A 27,797-nucleotide genomic window follows, 5' to 3' on the forward strand; every position below is an offset into this window, starting at 1 on the left:
TCTTTAGGGTTGATGATGCATCTATTCCCCTTTCATTTGTACAAAAATCCATTTTAAGAAGCATGCTTCATGTAGCTCAGTCTTAATGTTTTGTTTGATGAACAAATACATATTCAAACTCTATTGCAAATGTAATGACTTGTTTTATAAATATCTGTGTTTTAAAAATGCCTTGATATAATAACTTGTCTGGCTCATGCGAATGTAGCCTGCGCTCCTTATTTGGTTGCTTTTCCGGTTTGAAACTGACCTGTCAATCAACGTATCCACGGTTACCACCAACACATCTGCTGAACACACGAGTGACACCGAGCTGCGTTTTTAATGAGGGAAAAAAATCGTCATGGCGCTTCCATTTCTACCTGGAAATTCTTGTAAAGAGGTCAGTACTGTTTTTTCGTCCAATAGAAAATAACATTTGACTAGCATGCTTAGCTAGCAGGACGCAGCAAAGGTAATGTTAGCTAACGTGATGAAACAAAAAAAAAATGCTGTGGTTAATATATACGCTGTATGTACTGAGTAAGTAACTACATGGTTTAGCGTGTTTCCATAAACAAGCTTTAAAAAAAAAAGTATCTCTTAAAATTATTTTTCAGTAAGAAAACTTGTGTGCGCGCGCACTGTGGCCTCTGGAATGTTCTAGAAGTGTTTTTATTTTTACTAAAGAAACCTATATTTGATCAAGGTTACAAAAAAACTACTATTCAAAAGTTTATAGATAAGGTCTCATTCACTATAATAAATTTTAATTAAAAAAAAAGTATTTCAGCTTGGTATTTTATGCAAATGATGCTAATGTTAATTATCATACACCCACGACCACCTGTTCATTTATCCATCCAAGCATCCATATTCTACAGCTTATTCCCTTCGGGGTCGCAGGGGGCGCTGGAGCCTATCTCAGCTACAATCAGACGGAAGGCGGCATATACCTTGGACAAGTCGCCATCTCTTTGCAGGGCCAACACAGATAGACAACATTCACACTCACATTCACACGCTAGGGCCAATTTAGTGTTGCCAATCAACCTATCCCCAGTTGCATGTCTTTGGAGGTGGGAGGAAGCCGGGGTACCCGGAGGGAACAAACGTAGTCAGGGGGAGGACATGCAAACTCCACACAGAAAGATCCCGAGCCCGGCATTGAACTCAGGACTACTCAGGTCCTTCGTATTGTGAGGCAGACGCACTAACCCCTCTTCCACCGTGCTGCCCTGTGTTTTTATTTTTATTTTTAAATTTTTATTATGTGTTTTATTAAATTTTTTCCTGTCCAGCTTCTCAGGCAAATCATATAGTTGATGTAGATGCCCATATCGGCTGTTCAAATTTACTTTTCAAAAGAGAAGTGGGGGATACTTCTTTTGCTGCCTTATTTGTATTTGACTTTATTAAATGGATTTATATTATTATTTGGTGCAGCTAGGCCGGAGAAGGAGGGGATAGAAATAGAAAAAATGGAAGACACAGGGGGAAATTGTGGGGACAAGAGGGGGGATAAGAAAGACAAAAACAATAACAACAATAGAACAACATCAGCAAATATGATGTACAAATATGATAGTAAAAGTGATAGCAAAGAAGCAGTTAGTGAAATAAATAATACAGAAATGACAATGAACATTATTACACTACAATTTGGAGCAATACAAAAAAAACGATAGAAATACCACTATTGATATGTTTTCATAAGAAAATATATATAATTTATTTCAGGGGTCTCAGACATGCGGCCCGCGAGACGTTATTATGCGGGCCCCACCTTAATATGAAAGTTTAATGTTCGTGCGGCCCGCGAGTTTTATATGAATGGCGCTTGACAGCGTTGTGTTATTTGGGTCCAAAATGGCTCTTTCAACGTTCTGGGTTGCCTACCCCTGCGTTGGTGGAAAAGCGGCAAATGAGTGAAAACGACAGAAACGTTGCCATGGAGACGAGGGTTTTCTTATGTGCCTGGCTGCAGTCACACCGCGACACCTGTCCGCCAGTAATAACAGTCCCCGATAACCTGGACCAATTCACCCCGTTATTTAAATTTTTAATTTTTTATTTATTGTTTAATTTGCATTGCCTCACACGATGAACACTACATATATTTCTATATGACGCTGGATAATACTCCGCTCGCTATCCCGGTACTTTGCTGGCTATTATCTGCCGACCGCCCTGTTGCTGTTGGGAGGAAAAGCGGAACGACACACACTGTGGAAATAACATTATTCTACATGCGTCGGCTAATCACAAATATATTCCACAACCCCAAACATGTCTTTTTCAAAGCCTGCAGTGAAGAGAAAGGTTTGTGATGAACAGAGGCAATTCCAGGAAAAGTGGGGGATGCAATATTTCTTTGTTGAGCACAGGGGCACCCCGACGTGTCTTATTTGCACAGAGAAAGCTGCGGTGCACAAAGAATACAATTTGAAGTGTCATTATACAACTAGACATGCTGAGGAATTTGCAACATTTTTTTAAGAAATCTTTTCTTGCGGCCCGGTCTCACCCAGACTCTTGATTCCAGTGGCCCCCAGGTGAATTGAGTTTGAGACCCCTGATTTATTTCTATACTAACTAAACTGATATTAGCAGCCTGTGTATGTGTGTGTGTGTGTGTGTGTGTGTGTGTGTGTGTGCGCGTGTGTTTCAGCTGCTAAAGGACAAATTCCACAAATCCCAACATTTTGACTACTCCAGCGATGTTCCTTTCCTGGCCGGGATAGAGAAGCCCGGCATCGGAGGCGAGCTGTTGCTGGGACAGAAGTTCAAACCGAAGTATTCCGTCTATCCCAGAGGAGCAACGGGTGGATTGCCATCATGGGTGGCTTTTGACAAACAGGTACAGTACTTCAGGTCATAATATAATGAATCCCGTTCACACAAATTGGAAATTTCGTCTTTTTTAACCAGGCGCTGTGTTTTGAGGCGTACTTCCAGGAGGCGGTGCCAGAAGCTCCCAATGAGACCTACAGGATCCGCAAGTGTAAGATCTACTTCTACCTGGAGGACGATACCATGCAAGTGGTGGAACCAGAGTATAAAAACAGTGGAATCCCTCAAGGTGATGTAGTTTGTGTGGTTGTCTTTCCAAAGTTACTGTAGCACAAGTGACAAAGTGTGGAGATTTTTGCTCTATTTTATTATATATTTCTGACACTTTTGTCTTTTTATCACTTTAGTTTCAGTATGTAAAACTGCACTACATCCCACCAATTATGTTTTGCATCATTTGCAAGTGTAAAATAAGCTTTAAAAATTATTAATTACCTTTAAAGACCATAAATATTTTACAAATGTTTCATTATGTATTTCATTAAGAATAAGATTTAATAGTATTATTAATAAATACTAATAATAAGCTTTTTTATTTTTTATTTGTAGGACCAAAGTTATTATTTACTATTACTATTGTGACTGTTGTATACCAAATATTTTAGAAAGTGTTTAAAAGTGAAATTTGTAAAAAGGAAAAGAACAGATTGAGTATTATATGACATAATTACATTTAGGTTTATCCATTTATCCATCCTTTTTCTACCGATTGTCCCTTTTTAGTGTCGCGGGGGGTGCTGAAGCTTATTTCAGCTGCATTCGGGTGGAAGGCGGGGTACACCCCTCTTCACAGGGCCAAATCAGATAGACAGACAACATTCACACTCAAATTCACACTAGGGCCAATTTAGTGTTGCCAATATAGATATTGGCAATATCCATCCATCCATTTCTACCGCTTATTCCCTTTTGGGGTCGCGGGGGGCGCTGTCGCCTATCTCAGCTACAATCGGGCGGAAGGCGGAGTACACCCTGGACAAGTTACCATCTCATCGCAGGGCCAACACAGATAGACAGAAAACTTTCACACTCACATTCACACACTAGGGCCAATTTAGTGTTGCCAATCAACCTATCCCCAGGTGCATGTCTTTGGAGGTGGGAGGAAGCCGGAGTACCCGGAGGGAACCCACGCATTCACGGGGAGAACATGCAAACTCCACACAGAAAGATCCCAAGCCTGGGATTGAACCCAGGGCTGCAGGACCTTCGTATTGTGAGGCAGACGCACTAACCCCTCTGCCACCGTGAAGCCCCATATTGGCAACATGTATATTGTATATATATGTATAGCCATAGACATATATATGTGTATACAGTATATACATGTGTATATATATATATATATATATATGTGTATATATATATATATATATATATATATATATATATATATATATATATATATACACACATATATATATATATATATATATATATATATATATATATATATATATATATATATATATATATATATATATATATATACATATATATATATTAGGGCTGCGAATCTTTGGGTGTCCCACGATTCGATTCAATATCGATTCTTGGGGTCACGATTCGATAATATATAGATTTTTTTCGATTCGATTCTTTATTCAAAAACTATATTTTTCCGATTCAAAAGGATTCTGTATTCATTGAATTCATAGGATTTCAGCAGGATCTACCCCAGTCTGCTGACATGCAAGCAGACTAGTAGATAAAAAAAAAAAGCTTTTATAATTGTAAAGGAAAATGTTTTATCAACTGATTGCAATAATGTAAATTTGTTTTAACTATTAAACGAACAAAAAATATGACTTATTTTATCTTTGTGAAAACATTGGACACAGTGTGTTGTCAAGCTTATGAGATGCGATGCAACTGTAAGCCACTGGGACACTATTGTTCTTTTTTTTTTATAAATGTCTAATGATAATGTCAATGAGGGATTTTTAATCACTACTATGCTGAAATTATAACTAATATTGATACTGTTGTTGATAATATTCATTTTTGTTTTACTACTTTTGGTTTGTTTTGTGTCGTGTTTGTGTCTCCTCAATTGCTCTGTTTATTGCAAATCTGAGTGTTGCTGGGTCAGGTTTGGTTTTGGAATTGGATTGCAATGTTATGGTATTGCGGTGTAGTGGTTTGTTGGATTGATAAAAAAAATAAAAAAAACATTTTAAAAATGAGAATCAACTCTGAATCGCACAACGTATTCGAATCGATTTTTTCCCACAACCCTAATATATATATATATATATATATATATATATATATATATATATATATATATATATATATATATACACACATATATATATGTGTGTATATATATATATATATATATATATATATACACATGTATATATATATATGTATATATATATATATATATAGATATATAAAATTACTTTTTTAAAGTATATGTATATATTTATACTTATTTATTTCTAATATTCTAATAAGTATTGATAATATAGCAATTAAAAAAAGTGTCATATTTATTTTTATAACATGTGGATCAAAATTATTTTTAAATTTACAAAAAATATATCTAAATAAACATATTTATGTGTAAAACTAGACTTACACAACTACAAAGTGTATCTATTCGTGTGTGTGCGTGTGTGTGCGTGCGTGCGTGTGTGTCTGTGTGTGTGTGTGGGCGCGTGCATGCGCGCGTGTGTGTGTATGTGTGTGTGTGTGTGTGTGTGTGTGACTAGGTTGTAAACTAAGTACTGTAGGCTATCTGTAATTATTCAACACGTTTAAAATCAAGTGTTGGATTACTAATTCAGTGTTCACATTTGGTTGGGCCCTGGGCCCCTCTATAGTGTTATGTTAAAAAACCCTAATTTAAATGTGTAATAAATTCAAATTGCACCTTATCTATTGTAAAGGTTACATTTGTAAATGTATTATTAGAAGGTGCAGTTGTACCAAATGGTTTGACCATCATTCAATACTGTGATGTTGTCGGTAGGAACTCTAATTCGTCGCCAACGCATCCCACTGCCGCTGCCCAAGGAGGAACAGTTCTTCAACGTGTTCCACTTTAACCTCAACCAGGAGATAGTGCTGTTCTCTCACACATTCACCACCACCGACTGTGATCAGTTCACAAGGAACTTTCTCACCAAATGTGGCGTAATTCTCAATGACCCCATCCCTGTGCCAGAGGACCCCTATCGCAGCCTCAGGGAAAAGGTAATACAGTATCCTATTTATTTATCTTTCTTTGTTAACATTTTCACTGTAAAACACTCTTGCTGAATGACAATTGATTGCTATTCCTCCCCTCATCCAGATAGAGAAAAGCATGAGTCCCCGGCGGCCATATGAGAAGCGAGACACTCTGAAACAGTTCCTGGACCACGACCGCAAAGTCCTCCGTTTCTTTTGCTTCTGGGACGACAGCAAGGTCATCTTCGGAGAGCTTCGAGAACTGGTGCTGCACTACTTCCTGGCCGATGACACCATAGAGATCAGGGAGGTGATCCCACCAAATTCTGGGAGAGTCTCCGTGTCAAAATTCCTCCGTCGAAGCAAACTACCCAAAGTGAGGTGTTCAGGAAGGCAAACACATTCAAGAACATTGTTTTGGTCGTACACAGTTCTAGAAATTAAAGGGGAATGTAGCATAATTTCTACACATGTAACACTTAACTGATACACTATAATGCCAAAAATATTTAGCCACCTGCCTGTACTCACATATGAACTTGACGTGCCATCCCATGGAATTGTCCAAAATGTTTTGGTATCCCGGAGCATTCAAAGTTCCTTTCACTGGAACTAAGGGGCTAAGCCCAACTCCTGAAAAACAATCCCACACCATAATTCCTCCTCCACTAAATTTCACACTCAGCAAAATGCAGTCCGAAATGTAGCATTCTCCTGGCAACCTCCATATCCAGAATAGTCCATCAGATTGCCAGATTGGAAAAGCGTGACTCAGGGAAGGCCTTTCCACTGCTCTACAGTCCAGGGGCGACGTGCTTTACACCACTGCACCCGACGCTTTGCATTGGACTTGGTGATGTATGGCTTAGATGCAGCTGTTCGGCCATGGAATCCCATTCTATGAAGCTCTCTGCGTACTGTACGTGGGCTAGTTGGAAGGTCACATGAAGTTTGGAGCTCTCTAGCAACTGACTGCAGAAAGTATTTGCACGATACGCTTCAGCATCTGCTGACCCCTCTCTGTCAGTTTACGTGGCCTACCACTTCCTGTCTGAGTTGCTGTTGTTCCCAAACTCTTCACTTTTCTTTTAATGAAGTTGACTTTGGAATATTTAGGAGCGAGGAAATTTCACGATTGGATTTGTTATACAGGTGGCATCCTATGATAATTCCACGCTGGAAATCACTGGGAGCTGCCCATCCTTTCACAAATGTTTGTAGAAACAGTCTCATTGCCTAAGTGCTTGATTTTATACCCCGGGCCAAGTGATTAGGGCACCTGATTCTCATCATTTGGATGGGTGGCCAAATACTTTTGGCAATATAGTGTATGTTCTAAGGTCAAACACTTGCCATTTTTATTTAGTGTACAAGCAGTGTTGTAGTAACAATAACTATGTGCACATGGACACATTTAATTAGATTAATGGCCTAACCGGAATAAAAATGCTTCATGTTAATACGGCATTCTAAGTATTCTGACCAGATTATACACGTATGGATGAAAATTTCATTCCTATCGAGACGGGTGGTTTATACCGGTAGTTATTCAGATTGTAGCGCCTGAAGCATAAAATAGAGAGTATATCTAGCAGAAAATAGGCATTATAAACAAAGAGAGGTAGCTAACATGGAAGCGGACGGACAAATAAAAAACAAAACAAAACAAAAACTTGAGACTTCCCGCAAGCCGGATTTTGGATGCTGCCGGACCAAAAACACATCTTCCGAAATTCAGGTTGAAATAATCCTTACTGCGCATGTATTTGACGTCCGCTAAACCTTGGTGGTGGAGGGAGGGCTAAATTAAATAGTCTCGGAATGAAGCGATTGTCTTGCTGCTGTCTCCCCTCATTCAACATGTACACAATTAGCGACATATACTGTTCAGTTTGTTGCTCTAAAAACGAGACTAGCAACAACACAATTAGTGAACAGAAGGTAAAAATGACCGTGACAGAGTCAGAAAAGTACAAACGCACCAAGTCATGTTGGTTTACAACAGAAGTCATTGATTTTTCAGCATGTGCAGTGAGCAGACTCGTTCAAAAGATGGCGACCTAGCACAAGCACTAGCACACCTTTCTGTTTATGGTATGGTGTTGCCCATGCCAAAGTCAAGTATTCCGATTTAAGGTGTGGTGCATGAAAATCCACATCATAATCAGATCATTTTTTTCAGGGTCCATGTACACAGTAACATTCTAATCCGAATTATGATCAAATTAAATAAACATAGCCCAAGTACACATGTCTTACCTGTCTTACAAACCCCGTTTCCATATGAGTTGGGAAATTGTGTTTGATGTCAATATAAATGAATACAATGATTTGCAAATCCTTTTCAACCCGTATTCAATTGACTGCACTACAAAGACAAGATATTTGATGTTCAAACTCATAAACTTTATTTTTTTTTGCAAATAATAATTAACTTAGAATTTCATGGCTGCAACACGTGCCAAAGTAGTTGGGAAAGGGCATGTTCACCACTGTGTTACATCACCTTTTCTTTTAACAACTCTCAATAAATGTTTGGGAACTGAGGAAACCAATTGTTGAAGCTTTGAAAGTGGAATTCTTCCCCATTCTTGTTTTATGTAGAGCTTCAGTCGTTCTACAGTCCGGGGTCTCCGCTGTCGTATTTTACGCTTCATAATGCCCCACACATTTTCGATGGGAGACAGGTCTAGACTGCAGGCGGGCCAGGAAAGTACCCGCACTCATTTTTTACGAAACCACGCTGTTGTAACACGTGCTGAATGTGGCTGGGCATTGTCTTGCTGAAATAAGCAGGGGTGTCCATGAAAAAGACGGCGCTTAGATGGCAGCATATGTTGTTACAAAATCTGTATGTACCTTTCAGCATTAATGGTGCCTTCACAGATGTGTAAGTTACCCATACGTTGGGAACTAATGCACACCCATACCATCACAGATGCAGACTTTTGAACTTTGCGTCGATAACAGTCTGGATGGTTCGCTTCCCCTTTGGTCCGGATTACACGATGTAGAATATTTCCAAAAACAATTTGAAATGTGGACTCGTCAGACCAAAGAAAACTTTTCAACTTTGCATCAGTCCATCTTAGATGATCTCAGGCCCAGAGAAGCCGGCGCCGTTTCTGGGTGTTGTTGATAGATGGCTTTCGCTTTGCATAGTAGAGCTTTAACTTGCACTTACAGATGTAGCGACGAACTGTATTTAGTGACAGTGGTTTTCTGAAGTGTTCATGAGCCCATGTGGTGATATCCTTTAGAGATTGATGTCGGTTTTTGATCGAAGGTTACGGTCATTCAATGTTGGTTTCTGGCCAGGCCGCTTACGTGGAGTGATTTTTCCAGATTCTCTGAACCTTTTGATGATATTATGGACCGTAGATGTTGAAATACCTAAATTTCTTTTTATTGCACTTTGAAAAATGTTGTTCTTAAACTGTTTGACTATTTGCTCACACAGTTCCAAATAAGTGTTTGATGAGCATTCCTCAACTTTATCAGTGTTTATGGCCACCTTTCCCAACTTCTTTGTCACGTGTTGCTGGCATCAAATTCTAAAGTTAATGATTATTTGCAAAAAAAAAAAAGTTTATCTGTTTGAACATCAAATATGTTGTCCATCCATCCATCCATCTTCTTCCGCTTATCCGAGGTCGGGTCGCGGGGGCAACAGCCTAAGCAGGGAAACCCAGACTTCCCCCTCCCCAGCCACTTCGTCTAGCTCTTCCCGGGGGATCCCGAGGCGTTCCCAGGCTAGCCGGGAGACATAGTCTTCCCAACGTGTCATGGGTCTTCCCTGTGGCCTCTTTGTAGCATATTCAATTGAATATGGGTTGAAAATTATTTGCTAATCATTGTATTCCATTTATATTTACATCTAACACAATTTCCCAACTCATATGGAAATAGGGTTTGTACAAGTGTCCCCTTTGCGGCCCCATTACTCGTAGTTCATCCAAAAGATTCCTCAGAAAATATCCTTTGGGAAAAAAGGCGGTAGACTACAAGAAAGCAACTTTAATTTGAAACAGCAAAGTAATAGTCTGGCGTGGCGCTGTAGGGAGAGTGGCTGTGCCAGCAATCTGAGGGTTCCTGGTTTGATCCCCACCTTCTACCAACCTTGTCACGTCCGTTGTGTCCTTGTGCAAGACACTTCACCCTTGCTCCTGATGGGTCGTGGTTAGGGCCTTGCACGGCAGCTCCTGCCATCAGTGTGTGAATGTGTGTGTGAATGGGTGAATGTGGAAATAGTGTCAAAGCGCTTTGAGTACCTTGAAGATAGAAAAGCGTTATACAAATATAACCCAATTACCATTTACCATTCCTTTCTTCTGGTTGGCTGCCTTCCTATCATTGCGCCCTCATTCAGTCTGACAGAAAGGACGACTGCAGCAAATCCCTCAAGCATCACCACCCCAGTGCCTAATTCAACTTGAAAGACAGCCAGGCCTCCATCATGTCTCTTTTCACTCCAGTGACTTGGTTTGCAATGACACCCGTCGTTAAATGTCAGCCCTCTTAAGGTGGACTACAATGTGCTGGCCAATAGGGATGCAGCAACATCCAGTATTCCCTCTTACAGCCTGTTTATAATCGTTATTCATATTATTTATCCACAGCGTGTTTCAAACCAGTTGGTGCTACCAGGAGAGGTGACGAACCGCACCGTGCTCAACGTGTTGGCCTCCACCAGGCAAGGAGATCGCTACATGCTGGATAGTCTCAAAGTACGTCTCTAAGGAACAGGGAATGACACTATGTAATGAAAGATCATAATAAGCAATGACGTATAGTTCTCATATGATGTACTTGTCTCCTCTCCCCTGCAGACAGGAGCTATTCAGGAGGAGTTCTACAAGGACTTTGATCTGACGGTAGGCGGCGAGCTGAACGTGTGGGGCAGGAACGTGATCATCGCTGACTGTGATGACTTCACCAAAGACTACTACCGCTCCAAATATGGCATAGGTAAACAGCACTGTCACTCATATTTGGTCATTTGCTCAGTACACAGAAAATGTTGGCTGGAGGATTGAGGTGATGTGTACATTTAACCACTTGAGGGCAGTATGACTTTGTCAGTTCGAAAGAGAAGCCTCCTTTTGTCAGTATTTTTGAGTTTTCACATGTAATATTCCAGAAAAAAATACAACCAGAAATACATTAATAATTTGACAACGATGTAGTATTATGGTAAAGCAGAAAGTTTTTTGCATTTTTTTCAATACCGTCATCTCAAATATATTAAGAAATATTACTCAGAAAAAGAAACACAAATAGACATTTTTATAATAAAAATATACCTACCTAATTTATGTAATAAACATCTTGTAATGAACTCTTTACAATTGGCTCATTAGAAATGTTGGGTTTTTAAAAGGGATCTACTGGTACAATATTTTTTAAATCATCATTCACAATCTTTATGTGAGACAAGTGCTAGCAAAAGTCGGTTAACAATATAAGCAACAAGATTCATTACATCATTGCGTCTATTGTGCAAATAAAGCCCTGTAAAAAACATCTACGGTAATATCTCCATCAACACTAATTATATACTGTAAGTACATATGTAATGGAGTAACAGGCACATTCATAATAACATTTATTATTTACATATTTTGATGATTTTAAGCATACGGCAGTGCATTAATTTTACAGATGCAACACAATGTTAACTTTCCCTTCAACAACAACATTTAATCATGGCCGACTTAATGAGAGACAACGAAAACTACTGCAAGACAAATTATGATCCAAAAACCTTATATTTTTGATCCAGAATATACAAAGGATGAGTTTTAGAAGCGTGATGATCCAGCTCTGGTGAAATATGAAGCATTATGCAGCATTATGCAGCATTAATGTGCTAAACAAGAAATACGAAAAACAAACATATTAAAATAAACTCTTACTGTACAACATCTGCTCTCACTAGGATGGCGACTGATGGGATGATTGTATCTTCTCATTTAGATGAAGAATTAATCATAATCCTCATGCAAGTAAAAATAAAATAAAAGGGACTTATGCATATATGTTGGATGTCAAAGTTGACCAACTTCTTGGTTTATGACATTGTTCTTAAACATTTTCTGTTATGCCTCCCCCCAGGGGAAAGAAATATTTTAAAAACCCCTTCACTCACCACCGTCAGTATGAATAAAATAATTTGTCTATAAAATTGTAACTATACCTCTGCATAACATTATAATCTTATTAACATGAAAGGAAACAACACACCGGTCTTTCCTCGTCATCCACCGTGGTTACAGTGAAGCCAAGTGCTAAATACGTTTCATTATAATCTGGAAAAGGGAAAAAAAGGATGTTCCCAGAGGTCACGCCCCCCACTCCCTGGCATCGCACCGCGACACACCAGTGGGGTGTTTGAGAAGGACTGGTTTATGGCAACAGCCTTTTACTATTCAGGTGACAGGCATGATATATAATAGAAATAGAAATAGCGCCTCTGTTATGTCTCTGTTAGTACTACTACTACAGCTGGACAAATCCCGTCAAACGGGTATATGATACTAACTAGGGCCTCCTGTGGTGATGTTTCTCTCCGCCTCCACCATTGGGGATCTTAAGAGGCACGCTTCCCTTCCAGCAAGAGTAACCTAAGCCGGGCCAGGATGAGTCTGGCACCCTGAGCAGAACATTGGGGCTTTGCTGCGTTAGTCACAGCAGTAAACCAAGCGCAGCCCCCAGTGATGGAAGGTGCTGTCTGACTCTCAGCAGTCAGAGGTCAGTGGAGGGTTAACGGTCGCCCGGGACGGACGGATGGATAGATTACCTCCGAGCCTCTGATCGTTTCTGCGCTCCTTCTGCGGTTCTTTCTTCTTTTAAGTGTGTTGCCTTTTTCCCCTGTAGAAGACTTCACCCCGGTACAGTACAAAGCTGCCGTACCCCCCAAACCCCAGAGGCTTGTACCTCCGTATAACGGCTTTGGCTCAGAGGAGGACTCGCTAAGCTCCTGCCAGCGCCTGCTTCCCAAACCCCCACAGAAAGATCGCCACAAATTCATGGAGTATGATAGGTTGGATCAGTCATACCACTGCAAAGTATGTATTTTTGCCTCTTTTACTGCACTGTCTGTGTTGTCTGATTCAGACGTGGCCTTGAGAGCAATGTGCTGACATTCCATGCCAAGATGGTGACCACCAGTCATGTGGACAGCGAGAGGGAGTTCATCATCTCCTTCTACCTGAGCGACAACTCTATCAGCGTGTTTGAGCGCTCTCAAAAGAATTCAGGTTTGCACCACACGGCTCTTCCAGAATATGAACTACAAGCTGACATCAAAGCTTCCTCACGCTCCTGCTACCAGGTGTACTTGGCGGCATGTTTCTGGCCAGGGGCCGCGTGAAGAAACCAGGACAGGAGTTGTTTAAGAGCGAGCCCTCAGAGTACTTCACAGCCCATGATCTGTATGTAGGAGCCGCCATCTGCCTCAACAACAGGCAGTTCCAACTCCTCGATGCTGATGAGTACACCTTCAAGTACTTTGAAAAACATGCCGAGCAGGTTCGAAAAGATGATAATTCTTTTTGCAAGTCACTCATTAACGTAATGCAATATTGTGTGTCTTTGCCTTAAAGTTCCCCAAGGCCGATATAGGCATCATCCTGGGTAAATTACGATCAATTCCAGAGGAGAAGCAGCGGGAGCTCCGTAACTTTCTGGCTCTCGGCGACCCCGCCAACACCGGCTTTGTTGCCTTTGCATCCTTCAGGTACAAATTTGGTCAAGCCCCTTTTATACGGAGGTCCTGAAAAATGTTGACCTTTTACGCAGAACGAAGCAAGCCAAGGCCAGATATTGCCACTATTTTGTACTGCCTCCAGCAAATAGATAATAATGCGCAATCAGTGCCATCATTTGTAAGATTTGGCAAACAGTGACAATTGTTTTCAAGTGGAGATGAAATATGTCATCAGCATTAATCGGATTAAACATTTTTACGTAAATAACCCATCAGCAGATCAGAGTGACCACAACGACCTATCTCAGCTACAATTGGGCGGAAGGTGGGGTGCCCCCTGGACAAGTCGCCAACTCATCACAGGGGCAACACAGATAGACAGACAACATTCACACTTACATTCACACACTAGGGCCAATTTAGCGTTGCCAATCAACCAATCCCCAGGTGCATGTCTTTGGAGGTGGGAGGAAGTCGAAATACCCAGAGGGAACCCACGCAGTCACGGGGAGAACATGCAAACTCCACACAGAAAGATCCCTAGGCCGGGATTGAACCCAGGACTACTCAGGACCTTCGTATTGTGAGGCAGACGCACTAACCCCTCTACCACCGTGCTGATATTAAAGGTGTTAAATGAAATTGTAAAGTGCATATATATATTCCCTTCCCTCTTCAGTCTTTTTTCCATGCAAAATTAAACGTCATTAATATAGATGAAATAATTGTATTCAGTCCTTAATCCGCAGCTACCATGTACTTAATTAATACCATGGTTTGTAGAATTGTGTATCTGGCAAAAATTACTCCGAGCTGTGACACAAGATCTCGCATTTGTCTTCGTCACAGAACTAAAGCTGGAAATTGCTACAAAAGTATGTGCTTTCACAACGTGGTATAATCCAATCAGATAGGAAGCTGCGTCACCAGCGCTAGTGTCTACTGTGACATACAAAAACAACTTGTCTGAGAGTAACAGGTGTCAATCCGTCAATCCCTTACATACAGACAACATCACGCCTCTGCTATGCCGCTACAGCCTCTTTCACACATACGAGACACACAGGCTTTGTCCCACCCTTTGTTACAGCTCTGTTACACTGTGATTTGGGTTGTTTGTCTGAAGGACTATTGCTTTCAAGTTGACAGTTGTGCCCATCACAACTAAGAAGAATTATGACAACTACAACTAGAAAAAAGTGTGGAAATTCATTAAAATCCCATAATAAATTCAGTTGACTTTAGAAAGTAAGTCAAGGTGGGCCTTTCAACCAACACACCACGTGCAGTGTTGAACCTTGAAAATCTGATCAAATGAATTCAACCAACATTTTTACTCATTTCTCTTAAATAATGTTTTCCGGTGACCATTATATGATTAACATACAAATGGCTCACTGTGTAGATTGGCTGTTTTACAGAATGGCAGGCAGCTACTGGTTCAATCGTAGTCTGGTCAAACTCAGGCTGAGGTTGCCCGCTCCTGATAACTCATGGTTAGCGCTTTGTGTGTGTGAATTGGTGAATGTGATAATGTATATACTGAATGTGGACATCCATCCATCCATTTTCTACCGCGTATTCCCTTTCGGGGTCGCGGGGGGCGCTGGCGCCTATCTCAGCTACAATCGGGCGGAAGGCGGGGTACACCCTGGACAAGTCGCCACCTCATCGTAGGGCCAACACAGATAGACAGACAACATTCACACTCACATTCACACACTAGGGCCAATTTAATGAATGTGGACATATGCAAACATATTGTATACTCAGGAATAGTAACGTGCTATATGAATACAGACCATTCACCATGTTGAGCCAAATTGACTTACAGGAATTTGGTCAAATATATTGAACCAACTTATTTTTAAGGTATCTCAAGTAATATTTTCAAGTTCATCTTACATCAGACGGAATGTTGAAGTGTAATATCTTTGACACTATAAGTTGACTCCACTCAACTCAGTCAAAGCAACAAGATGACCTGACTGAGTTAAGATGAGTCAACATTTTGTTTTTACAGTGTACTTACCTGTAAGGAGAGAATATTTCCCGGTGAATCCAATACTCACATTTGTTGGTGCCTTTCACACAGAGTGAGATGGGACTCACTAGCAACAGTTAGCCATCAAGCCTGAAACGTTTAAGTTCACAGGTGATACCAAACACAATGAATCAAGACTATAGAAAGGATGGACTTTATTTATCCCACAATGGGGAAATTGTTATTATCCTTGGATTTTGAATTCAATTTTAATGACAAGAATGTAACATTAAGGAATAGTATAGGCAGACACAATTGTTAGCAACACTAGCATAGCTATATGTAAGCTAAACTGCTAATGTAAGATTCACATTTTAACAATAATCCTGCTAGCTTAGAGACACAAACTGACTGACAGGGAATTGGCAGTGCTCTAATCTTTATTTTAGGATGTGTAACAAAGCATGCATTGTTTATATACATATATATATATATATATATATATATATATATATTTATTTATTTTCTCAATACAAAGCTGTCCTCCCTGGAGTTGTGGGCATATACACGGGTCATCTAGTGTCTTAGAAGTAAAGCAGTCATTCTGTGACAGGGACCTACTGATGGGTATGGACTGCGGTCTGACGGAGCATGAGGTTCTGGTGCTTGGCCGATCCTTCGCCGAGCACAAGCAGTCTGAGGTGGATGTGGGCCTGATGCTGGCCGTGGCCCAGGACTTCCTCAGGAAGAAGGACTTTGACCAGCTGCCCGACATGGCCCGAGTGTTCGAACACAGCGACCCAAACAAGTAGGTGCAGCATTTCCATTACTGCCAAGAGGATATGCTAGTGAGCGCTAAGAGGGTCTCACACATGCCAAGACGTGCGCTCCCCTTGGTTCTCATGGCTGTAGCTCATCTCAGGCTCATTCAGGTATTTAAACCTGGGATGCATCGGTAACACATTAGCCTCTTTGGCAAGAGTCTTTGAACAATTCACACAAGCACTGATTTGCGAGTACTCAGTGAACTCCCAAGCATCTTTGTGCCTTTTGTCAGAACGAGGCATACAAATATAGATAATGGTTTCAGAAGCAAACACACACATATACTAGGTAGAATGAGAGTGTCACAACAAGACATCAATCGTGCACTCAATATTCCCATATCTCTGAGCAAGTATTAGTTCCATCTTTGAGAGAGGAGCATTGGAACCAGATGGACCCTGAAGACTTAAAAGGCATGTAGCGTGGAAGAACAAACACACACACAATGTCACCTTCCTCATTTTTCTCTTGTTCCGCACTATCACCACTTTTTTACCGAATCATCCCTGCCCTTTTGTCAATATGGAATTTATTGATCACACAGTCACAGCAAAGTTGATTAAACTTGATGTTACTTTATTATGAAGGATGCATAGGGAAACGCTGAAAATTAATACCATTGTAAAACTCCCCTGAAAAATTGTATTTGGCAAAATAGAACTCTTTAATTAAATTTTTAAAATTGGAATTAACTGTATTTTTTAAGCATTAACTGTATGTTATTTTTAGTAGTATTGCACAGCTATTCTTTCAAGAAAGTATATATGAACAATACTACTTCACTATTGGAAATTTACATCTTTTTCCTTGTAAAATTGTTATTTTTTCACGATATTGTTCTAAAAGTATAATTTTATGTCCCTTTTTGTAATATTCTGACTTTATTTTTGTTTAAATTATTTTTGATATTTTATATATTTATTTATCTTAATTTAAAAATATTTTTTAGTAATATTCTGATATTTTTTTACATTCTCATAAAATTTGCCTGGAAAAAAAATCCAACTTCTATCTCGTAATATACATCCATGTTCTACCGCTTGGAGCCCATCTGAGGGAAGAGTACACCCTGGACAAGTCGCTGGCTCATCGCAGGGCCAACACAGATAGACACATAACATTCACACACTAGGGCCCATTTAGTATTGCCAATCAACCTATCCTCAGATGCATGTTTTGGAGGTGGGAGGCAGCCGTAGTCATCGGGAGAACATACAAACTCCACACAGAAAGAACTCGAGCCTGGGGATCGAACCAAGGACCATCCTATTGTAAGGCACATGCAGTAACCCCTTTTTCACTGTGCTGCCCAATATACAGACTTGTTTTCTCATAATAGTTAAAATTTCTATGAATATTTTTGATCGTGGCAAGAACGGATGTTTGGCTTGTCCTTTGCGGACAAGCGCCCCACACACAAAGTAATATAGTAGTAATCCCTATTACACTTTTCTTTGTATGTAGATAATGGTTGCTTCATAGATGTTTATGTTTCAGAACAGGCCGCATCTCCCTTAAAGGGGTGACGGCCATCTGCAAGACCTTCCAGCTTCCTGTGTCTGACAACCTGCTCACATGTCTGCTCCACAAGTAATAGACAACAATTCTTGGATCACATTTGTACCTTGGCGGTTGTGTTTGGTAATGCACGTGTGGTGCACTGCGTAGGTTTGCAGACGGCGACCAGATCGACTACACTGCCTTACTGGCTGGTATCAACTGGCTGGAGGACCCTGCTCCCCCAGTGACGCCTGACGACACTTTAAAGGTAAGAGATAGCAAATGCAAGCAAATAGGATTGTTATGTTCTTATACAGTACTTATAGCTCGTGTTAGAAAAAAAATACCGTTACTAACACTGTTACTTATACAAATAACGAGTAATGTAATTACTTTTACATTAGGTACAACACTTTTACAGATGCATTTGATGTAATGTGGCATGCCACTTTTAATGTGGTTGTATGTCAACAAGACAGAATCAGAAGCACAGCAAGCTCAATGCAGGAAGTAAATTTTTACCAATGTAATCAACAACAAGAATCAAACTTAAATTAACTTGATATCAAATAGAAGGAGGAAAAATCACACCGCAAACATGTACTACACACTACAACTACAAACTAAAATGAAGTTGATATCAAATAGGAGGCAACAACACACAGCAAACATGTACAAACCCTGTTTCCATATGAGTTGGGAAATTGTGTTACATGTAAATATAAACTGAATACAATGATTTGCCAATCATATTCAAACCATATTCAGTTGAATATGCTACAAAGACAACATATTTGATGTTAAAACTGATAAACATTTTTTCTTTTGCAAATAATCATTAACTTTAGAATTTGATGCATGCAACACGTGACACAGAAGTTTGGAAAGGTGGCAATAAATACTGATAAAGTTGAGGAATGCTCATCAAACACTTATAAGAACAGGCTAATTGGGAACAGGTGGGTACCATGATTGGGTATAAAAACAGCTTCCATGAAATGCTAAGTTCATTCACAAACAAGGATGGGGCGAGAGTCACAAATTTGTAAGCAAATTGTCGAACAGTTTTTGAACAACATTTCTCAATGAGCTATTGCAAGGAATTTAGGGATTTTACCATCTACGGTCCGTAAAATCATCAAAATGTTCAGAGAATCTGGAGAAATCACTGCATGTAAGCGATGATTATTACGGACCTTTGATCCCTCAGACGGTACTGCATCAAAAACCGACATCAGTGTGTAAAGGATATCACCACATGGGCTCAGGAACACTTCATAAAACCACTGTCAGTAACTACAGTTGGTCGCTACATCTGTAAGTGCAAGTTAAAACTTTACTATGCAAAGCGAAAGCCATTTATCAACAACACAAAGGAACGCCGCCGGCTTCGCTGGGCCCGAGATCATCTAAGATGGACTGATGCAAAGTGGAAAAGTGTTCTGTGGTCTGACGAGTCCACATCTCAAATTATATTAGGAAATTGTGGACGTGGTGTCCTCCGGAACAAAGAGGAAAATAACCATCCGGATTGTTATAGGTGCAAAGTTCAAACGCCAGCATCTGTGATGGTATGGGGGTGTATTAGTGCCCAAGGCATGTAACTTACACATCTGTGAAGGCACCATTAATACTGAATGGTCCATACAGGTTTTGGAGCAACATATGTTGTCATCCAAGCAACGTTATCATGACCGCCCCTTTAGCTTGGTTGGTAGAGTGCCCGTGCCAGCAACTTGAGGGTTGCAGGTTCGATTCCTGCTTCCGCCATCTTAGTCACTGCCGTTGTGTCTTTGGGCAAGACACTTTACTCACCTGCTTCCAGTGCCACCCACACTGGTTTAAATGTAACTTAGATATTGGGTTTCACTATGTAAAGCGCTTTGAGTCACTAGAGAAAAAGCGCTATTTAAATATAATTCACTTCACTTCACTTCACTTCACTGCTTATTTCAGCAAAACAATGCCAAGCCACGTGTTACAACAGCGTGGCTTCATAATAAAAGAGTGCGGGTACTTTCCTGGCCCGCCTGCAGTCCAGACATGTCTCCCATCGAAAATGTATAGCGCATTATGAAGCGTAAAATACGAAAACAAGACCCCGGACTGTTGAACAACCTAAGCCGTACATCAAGCAAGAATGGTAAAGAATTCCACTTTCAGAGCTTCAACAAATAATTTCCTCAGTTCCCAAACGTTTATTGAGTGTTGTTAAAAGAAAATGTGATGTAACACAGTGGTGAACATGCCCTTTCCGAACTACTTAGGCAGCCATGAAATTCTAAGTTAACTATTATTTGCAAAAAAAAAAAAAGTTTATGAGTTTGAAAATCAAATATCTTGTCTTCGTAGTACATTCAACCTAATATGGGTTGAAACGGATTTGCAAGTCATTGTATTCCGGTATAGCTCGGTTGGTAGAGTGGCCGTGCCAGCAACTTGAGGGTTGCAGGTTCGATTCCCGCTTCCGCCATTCCAGTCACTGCCGTTGTGTCCTTGGGCAAGACACTTTACCCACCTGCTCCCAGTGCCACCCACACTGGTTTAAATGTAACTTAGATATTGGGTTTCACTATGTAAAGCGCTTTGAGTCACTAGATAAAAGCGCTATCTAAATATAATTCACTTTACTTATAGTTACATCTAACACAATTTCCCGACTCTTATGGAAACGGGGTTTGTACTACACGTACACACTACTACTACAAGGGAATAATGAACAACAAATCAATGATTGAGATGACAAGCTTGCAATCGTACAATACACCGTTTGTGGACAAGAACAAATGACAGCCATCGAAGCACATCCATTCGCTTCATTAACCAGATGTAACACAATCCAGTGAAAAGATTAAAAAGAGCTGCTGTCATTGCCGGCAATATGGCAGCCATCGCAGCACATTTAATCGCTTCATTAACCAGATGTAACACAATCTAGTAAAAAGATTAAAAAGAGTTGCCGTCATTGCCGGCAAACTACCGCTGCCAAGCTAACAAATAAAACTGAACTAAAATCCTGCTTGCAGTGTTCTTTCGCTGACAACTCATGTCAGTCGACTACAGGCGCCACCTATTAAAGGCACAAACACACTCTACTTTCGTGAAATGTCTCTCAACTACATATGGCATATTTTTAAATGTTTTTTTTGTTTGTTTAAGAAATACATAAATTACTTTCACTAGTTATTAATTACATTTATTAAAGAGTAATTTGTTAGTAACTAAATAATTTTTTGGGGAAGTAACGAGTAACTATGATAATTAATTTTTAAAAGTCATTTTTAAAAGTCATTTTCCAAATACTGCTGCTTAAAACTGACTTGGCATAATCCTTTCAACGCTAAACAAGGTCAATTTTGTTTAGATTTCAAATAAAGCTAGTTAAAAAGTTAAAGAACCAATGATTGTCACACACACACTAGGTGTGGTAAAATTACTCTCTACTTTTGACCCATCCCCTTGTTCCACCCCCTGGAGGTGAGAGGAGCACTTAGCAGCAGCAGTGGCCGGGCTCGGGAATTATTTTAGTGATTTACCCCCTAATTTCAACCCTTGATGCTGAGTGCTAATTCGAACAGATAAAAGCTTTAATTTATATCCTTCTTATCATTGTTTGGATCAATTGTTTAATGAGTGTAACTAATTAACTAATACAAATGTATCAAATTCTGAATGCATTTGACTGCCCAATGCCTTTAATACAAGGATATAGTTTCTGCACGGGCGATGCAAGAGAGGGCAAATGACAGGGGTGCTATGTGGGTGCTTTGATCTGTCTGGCTCCGAACAGCGGGGTGTTTTGAATGAAAATAACCTTTTATCAAAAGTGCAATTTCAATATTAATGATGTGCATTTATTAGGAAAGAGAATGGAGGTTACGACAAGCAAAATAATCTATGTGTGTTTCATCTATTTTTACTAATATATGGCATTGAGGCTATAAAGTGTGTTTTATCCGATTACTCAGTTTTAATTGAACAAACTAATCGATATTTTACTTAATTTCTCAAATAGTCAATAGTTTCAGCCCTAATTTACAACCAATTATCCCAACACTGCCATACTGTGGGGATAATAAAACCTGTATATTTAATTATTTCAGTTCTGACATTGTTAACCATCATGAAAGGAGTTGAGGAAGATGAAAGAGAGGCATCATACTATACAGTATATTCTAGATTAGCCATTCTGTACTGAGAAGCCTAGAAAGACACACGTACAAGTTTGGTTGTGCGCTACCACAAGATTGCAAAAAGTTCCATTTCCTGGTACCTGACTGATGTTGCATTGAAAAAAAAACTAAGATGAAGTTTCACGAGATATTTGTGAACCCTATTTAGACAAAATGTGTATTTGGCTTCCAAATGTCCAAATTGCACTTTTCGGATGTTAACATTTTGAGGTTCCACGGTAGAAGCCAAATGTATCAAGAACAGAGGCCAAGCAGGAAGGAAGTAGCCACTTGTCTTTTCTCCAGTATGTGTTTATTTATTTCTATGTGGTCCTGATTCAGAGGAACGTGCCAAACAAAAGAATGCTGTCTGAGAAAAAACAGGTGATCTTTACTTTTCCCTCACAAGTGTGTGTTTTCCTGTTGTCTCCAGTTCGACGTGAAAATGCGCAGTGATGCCCGCGGAGTAAAAAACCTCCATTACTTCTCCCTGCTGCAGGACCTCTTCCCCGGCGTCTCCAACACGGCTGACCCGGAGAGCGCCGCGTCAGCGTAGATGAGTGCAACATGCGACACATGCATCCCCACATGACGCTTTAACCCAATGCAAACCAAGAAAGAAGTAAACACGCAAAAGTTTAGTGCAATCTGTGCGGTTCGAGGCTCTCACAGCGTACAGCTAGGGTTTAAAACGGAACCACATTTGAGGTCAAGGCAGGTCAGGCTCACACACATAACGACTACAGGTATTACGCTGCATTGTGCAGAATTTATACCAGAGGAAATTGGCTTCAACGGAAGAAACAGACAATCACGGCTGTCAGCTCCCAGCTGTGGAAACAACAGGTACAGATGAACTCTCGCGCTCCATCCAAAAGCCAGAATGAGCCAATTTTTAGGATCTTTTATTATCGGAGCTGAATCTCACTGAAAGGAGAGTTGATTAAGTATATTTTTAGTCATTTAATCAATTAGTCTTCATGTTTTCCTGTTGTTGTGGGCAATGGATATACTGTATATGCCAGAAGCAATTATTAATCAATGCATGGTATTAGTACATAAGACTTACTTGAAAACAGATGTGTCCAAAGTGTGCTCCAAACCATTGTACCATTTGTACAGTATGCTGCTGGCATACTGTACAAAATACAATTTTACACAATAATACAAAAAAAACCCCAGCAAAAACAGCACGGCATTAAGAACAAATGAATAACAAAAATATTTGTCTTTAAGTATGAATTCTTTTGTTTAGCCTTTTTACAAAATGAAAGTCCCACCCAGCCCCCACATTTTTGTTCAGTATGTGGCACCAGTGGAAAAGTTTTGGACCCACCTGACTTGAAAAAAAAAAAAAAATAATAACTGGGCTACTAAATATATTTGCAGTTTATGCATGCAAATACGTCCTTGACACAAGTGAAAATGAGAATTAAAATGTGAAATGATTACTCATGTTTTTTGATTTCTTTGCAGTTAGATGAATAACAGATAATCCTATGATCTTGCAAGAATAATAGTAGTTTTACATTTTACAGCAGTAAACACGGGTAACTTTTCTTTACATTTGTAATAGGCATGCTAAAATGTAACTCACAATATTGCCCCCATAGTTAATTAAGGTTATTTATGTTTCCATTATTTCTTAATGGAGGTGAAATAGCTTTCAAATCCAACAATCAAGGGTGGAATAGCACCTTTAAACGTGTGGCTGTGTGACAGACAAACATTAAAGGGTTCATGGATCACTCTCGTCTTACCCGAGAACATACAGGATAAGCTCCACTTGCATGCTTTATTGTTGTTCTGCTGCACAGCGCTGCCTTGTAAAAGGCGATGCAGGGATAGGCTGTAAATGTCTGCAGGGGTTAACAGGATCTGAGCTGGGGTTTTATGCAGGCTCTGATTCCGTCATGGCTAATCGACCAAGTCCAAACAGATATCGGAGATCAAGAGTCGGGGGGCTTTTCTGTTCAGTGGCCTCTTGACGCCCTTACACTGTTCCACCTTCACACAATACAGTTCCATGTATCGTGACCACAGCCTGTCAAGGCTAATATCTTCTTGTGCTCAAAAAATATTAATTATGAGGCATTGTTTTGTCTGGTGGACATAAAGAAGTTGAAGTAGTTGCTCACCAGGTCAAAATATTAACCAGGATTGGCTTTGATCTGTAGAGAAAATACTTGGTCAAAGTTCACTAGCAACAAGATAATCAATTTACAACAAACCACATGGACTATTAGCTCATATCAAAGTGCTTAATGAGCACTTTTTAAAATGATAATGTTGTTGTCTATATCCTCTCATATAGCTGAGCAGTAGTGGGAAAATGTGTTTTTATATCAGAAATCATTAGAAATAAATAAAAGGGACTCTATTATGCAAAACCAACTTTTCTTACCTATTTTTTATCTGTTGTTGTGTATTTAGGGTCTGCATAAGTCCCGAAAATGTGAAATCAAACCATGGAGGTATTGTACAGATATTTTTAAAATAATCTTGCCTTCCTTCATACTTCTTCCAAACAAGCTGTTTGGAATTTGCCCCAATTGTTACGTTCTTCCCAGGTATGACGTCAGCTGATTATCCATATACGGTAGACATTTACCCAAAGTGCTTTGCGCAAATCCACCGTTGTAGTCTGCACTGTTGTCAATAAGTTACTTCTTTTTTCTCTATCCTCTCGTTGTGGAGCAGACTGGCTTGTACATGCACATGCATCCTCCGCTGTTGCCGTTTTAATACAAAGTAGCGTATAGTTTGAACTTATATCTTGTCAGTAGACTTGCTGTGGAAGCGTTAAAGACCGGGAGAAGACGCTGTCGAAGTAGAGCCACGTAAAATGACCGTACACTAAACAACGCATTCTGAAGAAACAGTCATAAAGCGATTTATAAAACATTTTGACCAAGAGAAACATCACATGTTATCTGCACCAAGGAAGTGTTTTAAATGTAGAAAAAATATTTATTAAGACCCTTTTAATTTTCCTGAGGGAACTCTCCTGAAGGAATCAATAAAGTACTATCTATCTATCTATCTATCTATCTATCAATCTATCTATCTATCTATCTATCTATCTATCTATCTATCTATCTATCTATCTATCTATCTATCTATCTATCTATCTATCTATCTATCTATCTATCTATCTATCTATCTATCTATCTATCTATCTATCTATCTATCTATCTATCTATCCATCCATCTATGTATTTATAAGTAAGTAGTAGTAGTAATTCTAAAAACACTAAAATAATAATATTACAGTAGTATTAGACACAAGAGAAGACTTAACAAATCAGAGCACACTGTTCATTATCATGGCCACTGATTGGCTCAGCCTCAGGCAGCATTACTAAATTGGATTAAAATAATATAAAGGTGACTAAAGAATGTTATTTCATGTCTTTCATAGAAAAAATGAAAGTATTTAGAAGGTTGTCAAAACGTATGTAATGCTCCAGCTATGAAAATATTCAACTTACCTCATATAAAGCCTTTGATAAGCATTTTCTATATATGTACTTATTTTGTCAGTATAGCCTCATATAATGACGCAACTGTTTGGAAAAGGTCTCAGTTTAAACATCTTAAAGGTGCTTTATCAAACTCATATTCACCATATAGGTTATAGTTGGGTCACACACTATATATAACAAACCTCTTCCACTCATAAAATCCAATAAAAACATATTGTTATTAGTTTATTTCTACAATTACCAGTATAACTTTGAATGTACACTGGTTAAAGCTGTTGTTACCTTGTCTCCTTACCAGGAAGTAGAGGATATTAGCCTATCAGGAGTGTTACGGAGAGGCTGTGTGTCGGATGACAGGCGCAACACGCCCTCAAAGGTGATGTGATTACGGGTTTAGAACCCACTTCACAATGTCAGCCGCCGCCTGAAGTACGCATGGGGAAACACTTGCGGTATAAATGTGAACATTGGTGCATAGCCACGACTATCCGTCATGCATTTAATGGTTTTGCTCCTGTCTCACTTTCTTTTTCCTCAACCACCCATGGCCACTCCTCTATGTAGGATGAAGCACTTGACACAAGTTTTTGCATGTCAAAATGCAGAACCGCTGCATCGCTCAAATCCTTGAATTTTTCAGCACAAGTTCCAGTCAGGAATTCAGGACAGCGTGCCCATGGGCCGCCGGACTCAGGTGAGATGTGACCTTGCCCGCCCCCGGCTAATCCCGCCCTGATGGGGTCCAGTCAGGACCGGTCACATCAGTGTCACGACCCCTAGTGGGGACAGCGTGCCTGCAGCAAAGGTGGGACTTGCTTGAGATCCAATCCTAAAATTCCGCCTTTACGACTGAACTGCCTCATGCTAACAGCTCTTATTTGGGATCCTTAATTAATTATATTACAGCCATTAATGTCATATCATTAATGCTAGTTAAAAATGACAACTTGATATGATGAGCTAAGCAGTGTACAATACTAGGGCTGTGAATCTTTGGGCACCTCACGATTCCGATTCAATTCGATTCTTGGGGGTAACAATTTGATTCAGAATCAATACTTTTTTCACAACATTGGGTGCCAGTTCTATAATTAACTACATTCCTCCATGCAATAGATAAACAGCTCTGATAAATGTATATATTCCTTAAAAGAAAAACTTTAAAAAAAAATTAAATTCCACCCTAACATTTAATGAAGTCAAATACAAATAAGGCAACAAGTGAAGTATCGAACATTTCTCTTTTCTAAAGTAAATCTGTTCATCAGATATGATCATCTGCATCACCCATGAGATTTTCCCGACTGGCTGGACAGGACAGATTAGAAAAGGGAAATCATTTTTCGATTGTTTTTTAATCGATTAAGAATCGTAACAAATAAGATTCGCGACTAATTCTGAAACTCGATTTTTTTTACACTCCTATAAAATACTTGTGACCAGTCACCACAATTCAAAGGGAAGAGAATAATTTAAATTTGACCTTTATTCAAAAAAATGCTCGTAATCTGCACATTCCATGCACAAGTTAATATCAACCCCCACCTTGTGTCATATAAATAAAACCAAATGGCTTATAATAGATAATGAAATAATAATACAAATAATCCACAAAGTCAGAGCTAAGGGTATTTCAATGTATAAGCACATGCATGTGCAATCTCTCATGTTAAAATAAATAAAACAGAAATACTCAAAATGATCCACAAAGGCATCAGTGCGCTCACCATAGCACAACCAAATAGAATGCTAAATAGAATTAATGCAAACTCATCCGCCTCCAGTTATTAATGATAACTGCCATCTCTTGCACCCTAGGTAAAAACTCAGACAGTCTCAAAGTAATCCATGAAGTCATAGTACATGATACACTCATGTAGGTACATGTCATATAATCAATGCGAACCTTTCTCTTGCCATTAGCAATGGTAACCTTTACCTTGCATCGTAGAAATGAAACAGAAAGATTGTAGATAATCCACAAAGTCAAAGCCAACTGTGCGCTCGCTCATACATGGTATGCAACGTATGGAAAATGTTCCCATTGTGGGATGAATAAAATAGTATCTGAACTAAGAGATAATTCCTCCTGCAAATTATTAATGATACCC

General features: G+C 39.5%; 2 protein-coding genes across 4 annotated transcripts in view; both read left to right on the plus strand.

Annotated features, from left to right (window-relative positions):
- The first annotated feature begins 132 nt into the window (after positions 1 to 132).
- Positions 133 to 23,638, plus strand: efhc2 (EF-hand domain (C-terminal) containing 2). 3 transcript variants are annotated; one of them, XM_061879668.1, is made up of 16 exons: positions 133 to 382; positions 2,651 to 2,839; positions 2,911 to 3,061; positions 5,813 to 6,036; positions 6,137 to 6,388; positions 10,632 to 10,739; positions 10,842 to 10,980; positions 12,889 to 13,054; positions 13,129 to 13,271; positions 13,346 to 13,542; positions 13,617 to 13,750; positions 16,318 to 16,512; positions 18,027 to 18,119; positions 18,198 to 18,297; positions 22,544 to 22,585; positions 22,701 to 23,638. In XM_061879668.1, the coding sequence occupies exons 1-16, from the start codon at positions 344 to 346 to the stop codon at positions 22,755 to 22,757; spliced, it is 2,229 nt and encodes a 742-aa protein (XP_061735652.1). In that variant the 5' UTR covers positions 133 to 343; the 3' UTR covers positions 22,758 to 23,638. The 3 variants fall into 3 exon arrangements, with proteins under 3 accessions (XP_061735652.1, XP_061735651.1, XP_061735650.1); XM_061879667.1 differs by lacking the exon at positions 22,544 to 22,585 and having other exon boundaries at positions 12,889 to 13,079; positions 13,169 to 13,271; positions 22,635 to 23,638; XM_061879666.1 differs by lacking the exon at positions 22,544 to 22,585 and having other exon boundaries at positions 22,635 to 23,638.
- Positions 23,639 to 26,033: 2,395 nt separating this feature from the next.
- ndp (norrin cystine knot growth factor NDP) overlaps positions 26,034 to 27,797 on the plus strand; it is a 75,252-nt gene continuing 73,488 nt past the window's right edge. The window contains exon 1 of the mRNA XM_061879676.1: positions 26,034 to 26,062. The gene's annotated coding sequence lies outside the window, so the exon portion shown is untranslated. The remainder of the gene's footprint in view (positions 26,063 to 27,797) is intronic.

The sequence above is a fragment of the Nerophis ophidion genome, linkage group LG19, assembly GCF_033978795.1.
Source record: "Nerophis ophidion isolate RoL-2023_Sa linkage group LG19, RoL_Noph_v1.0, whole genome shotgun sequence".
Taxonomy (NCBI): domain Eukaryota; kingdom Metazoa; phylum Chordata; class Actinopteri; order Syngnathiformes; family Syngnathidae; genus Nerophis; species Nerophis ophidion.